This window comes from Daucus carota, chromosome 5 (genome assembly GCF_001625215.2).
Source record: "Daucus carota subsp. sativus chromosome 5, DH1 v3.0, whole genome shotgun sequence".
Classification (NCBI taxonomy): domain Eukaryota; kingdom Viridiplantae; phylum Streptophyta; class Magnoliopsida; order Apiales; family Apiaceae; genus Daucus; species Daucus carota.
In genome coordinates, this window is record NC_030385.2 from 10254678 (window position 1) to 10257472 (window position 2795).

General features: G+C 38.5%; 1 protein-coding gene across 1 annotated transcript; it reads right to left on the minus strand.

Annotated features, from left to right (window-relative positions):
* Positions 1 to 452: 452 nt before the first annotated feature.
* Positions 453 to 2186, minus strand: LOC108221302 (uncharacterized). The gene has a single exon (XM_017395190.2). It carries the CDS (start codon positions 2184 to 2186, stop codon positions 453 to 455), a length of 1734 nt encoding a protein of 577 aa, XP_017250679.2.
* Positions 2187 to 2795: the final 609 nt, after the last annotated feature.

The window sequence follows — 2795 nt, forward strand, 5'->3', positions numbered from 1 at the left end:
AAATTTAAATCAATAAACTCTTATATTCACAAAGCTTTGGTAGTTACAAAAACTCTCTCAGTGATTTATATTGTATCACTAAAAGCTGCTAGGGTTCTAAATAAAATACTCGATAACTCAACCCCTATAGAGTAACCCTAATCTGTGTTTATATAGACACAGTTACAAAATCAATCTCTGATTTGATATCCTATAAATCAGCTAATAAATCTATCAATCAAAGATTGCTCCAGTTTTCTGTTTAGTTTCCATAGTCAGCAAATCACTCCTCAGCTTCTATCCTTCCTTGAAGTATATCCGCTTCTGAGCTCTTTCCACGTGTAAACTCTGACGAGTCTTGACTATGTAAACTCTGATCAGACTTTATTAAACTCTGTCAGACTTTACTAAACTCTGATCAGCTTCCAGTTTAAACTCTGATGACTCCTGTTCTAAAACAAACTTTAAGAACATTAGTAATCATCAATTATATCTAACAGGTCTTTTGACATGCCACCAATATTTAGTAAAGTACCTAATATATTGTCGCATAAGTTTTTTTCTATGTGCATAGCGTCAAGATTGTGTCGAAGTTGAACATGTTTCCAATACGACAAATTAAAAAATATTGACCTCTTTTTGAAAGGAGAGTCGATTTTACGCTTTCTCTTTCCCATTCCCTTGCGTTTCTTCCCAAATTGATTTTCAAACCCAAACAACAATTCTTCGATATCCTTTCCCGTTAATGGATCCGGAATCTGCCTCGTTTCAATCTGCCCATTGAATCTTTTCTTGTCAAACCTCCATTTGTGTGAAGGATCGGGATATTTTCTATGATTCATGTAGAACATTTTTCTACTATGTTTCAGATATTCAGAAAAAGTTTCGTAGTGACATATTGGACACGCTAGTCTACCCTTTGTGCTCCAACCCGACAACATAGCGTATCCTGGAAAGTCACTAATGGTCCAAAGCACCCTTGCCCGTAAATTAAAGTTATGATCCGTCAAGGCATCATATGTTTGGATGCCGACATCCCATAATTCTTTCAATTCGGCAATCAAAGGCTGCATATAGACATCGATACTATTTCCCGGAGATTCTGGTCCCGATATTAACGTTGAAAGAATCAAATTTTCCTGTTTCATGCAGAGCCAAGGTGGGAGGTTGTAGTTTACAAGTAGAATTGGCCATGTACTATGACTTAAATTCATAGAATGAAATGGATTAAATCCATCAGCAGCTACACCTAGTGAAATATTTCGAATTTCCGAAGAAAAATCAGGATACATAGCATCCATTGTCTTCCAAGTTTCTGCGTCCGCCGGATGCCTTAGTTTCCCATCTTTCGTCCTTCCCGCTGCATGCCATGTGTTCAATTTGGAAGATTCCTTGGACAGGAACAATCTTTGTAGCCTAGGCTTTAGTGGAAAATATCTCATAACATTTGCTGGCACTTTAGTAACTAACTTCTCTGGATCGTTATTATGGGCAGACCCTTTCTTCTCTTGTATAACCCACCTAGATACCCCACAAATATCACAGACTTGTTTATTTTTATTTGCTTCCCAATACAACATGCAACTATTGGGACAAGCATGTATTTTCTCGTAATAAAGGCCCAAGTCCCTAATCATGTCCTTCGCAGCATTGAAGGACAAAGGCATATTTGCTTCGGGGAAAGCATCCTTTATCAACCCCAATAATTCCCCAAAAGCAGAATTGCTAATTCCATGACTACATTTTAAATGGTAAAGCCTGATCATAAAACTTAAACGAGAAAATTTCTTGAAGCCGGGATATAGTGGTTGTTTTCCCTCTTTCAGATGCCGATAAATCTTTTTAGCCTCCGTATCTGGTCCATCGTCTAAATTCTCAAACATCTTCCCCATCGCTTCTAAATTATCACCAAAATCATACCCCGTTTCGCAATCCATAAAGTCAGAACCTATATTTGCAGTACTATTTTCGACTTTCTTTTGCGAAACGTCATATATCCATTGGACATGTAAAGCGGAAGGCCCTCTGCAAATGAGATGATCATAAATCACATCCTGACGATGCCAATATTGACCATTACATTTCTTGCAGTGGCACTTCATTTCTTCACCTACGGAAAAAAGGGGAAACGCATTTTCCACAAATGCTTGAATCCCACTGACATATGCTTCACTATACCTAGGTAGTCCTATCCAATCAGCCTCCATTCCTAAAAGCTAGTCACACTCTGTTTTTGTCAAAATTAGTGAACAAATAAAGATTTGGCAGCCTGTTCAATTGCAAACCTACATATTATCATAATATTACAATCAAATACATAGTAACTAACACCTTACAAAAAAAATACATAGTAACTAACATAGTATCATGATTCAGCCAAACTAACTAACATAGTATCATGATTCAGCCAAACATTAACAATAATACTCAAAATACAAATGAGAATCACTTAAAAATATCAGTTGGTATGTAAACACAGTGTACATAATTACAAGCATGCATAGAGACAGCGAGAGGGGGAGGGGAGAGAGAGTGAGAGAGAGAGAGCTGGAGAGAGAGAGGGGGGAGCGTAAAATATACCTAATCCCCTTGGTGAGAGCTTAAATCGAGCTTGGCTGCCTTCGAAACCCTAGGTGAAAACTTCTCTGCTTCGAACCCCCAAATTTCGAAACCCTAATTTTGAAACCCTAATTTTGATTTCTCTGCTTTGAGGCGAGTGAGAGCGCCGGAGTTGCGGGAGTTGAGTGAGGTGAGGTGAGGTGAGGTGAGGTTGAGAGAGGAGAGAGAGAGCGAGGGAGGTGAGGTTGAGCGAGGTG

Coding starts and splice junctions, on each gene's coding strand:
- LOC108221302 (XM_017395190.2), bottom strand. CDS start 2,186: ATGGAGGCTGATTGGATAGGACTACCTAGGTATAGTGAAGCATATGTC.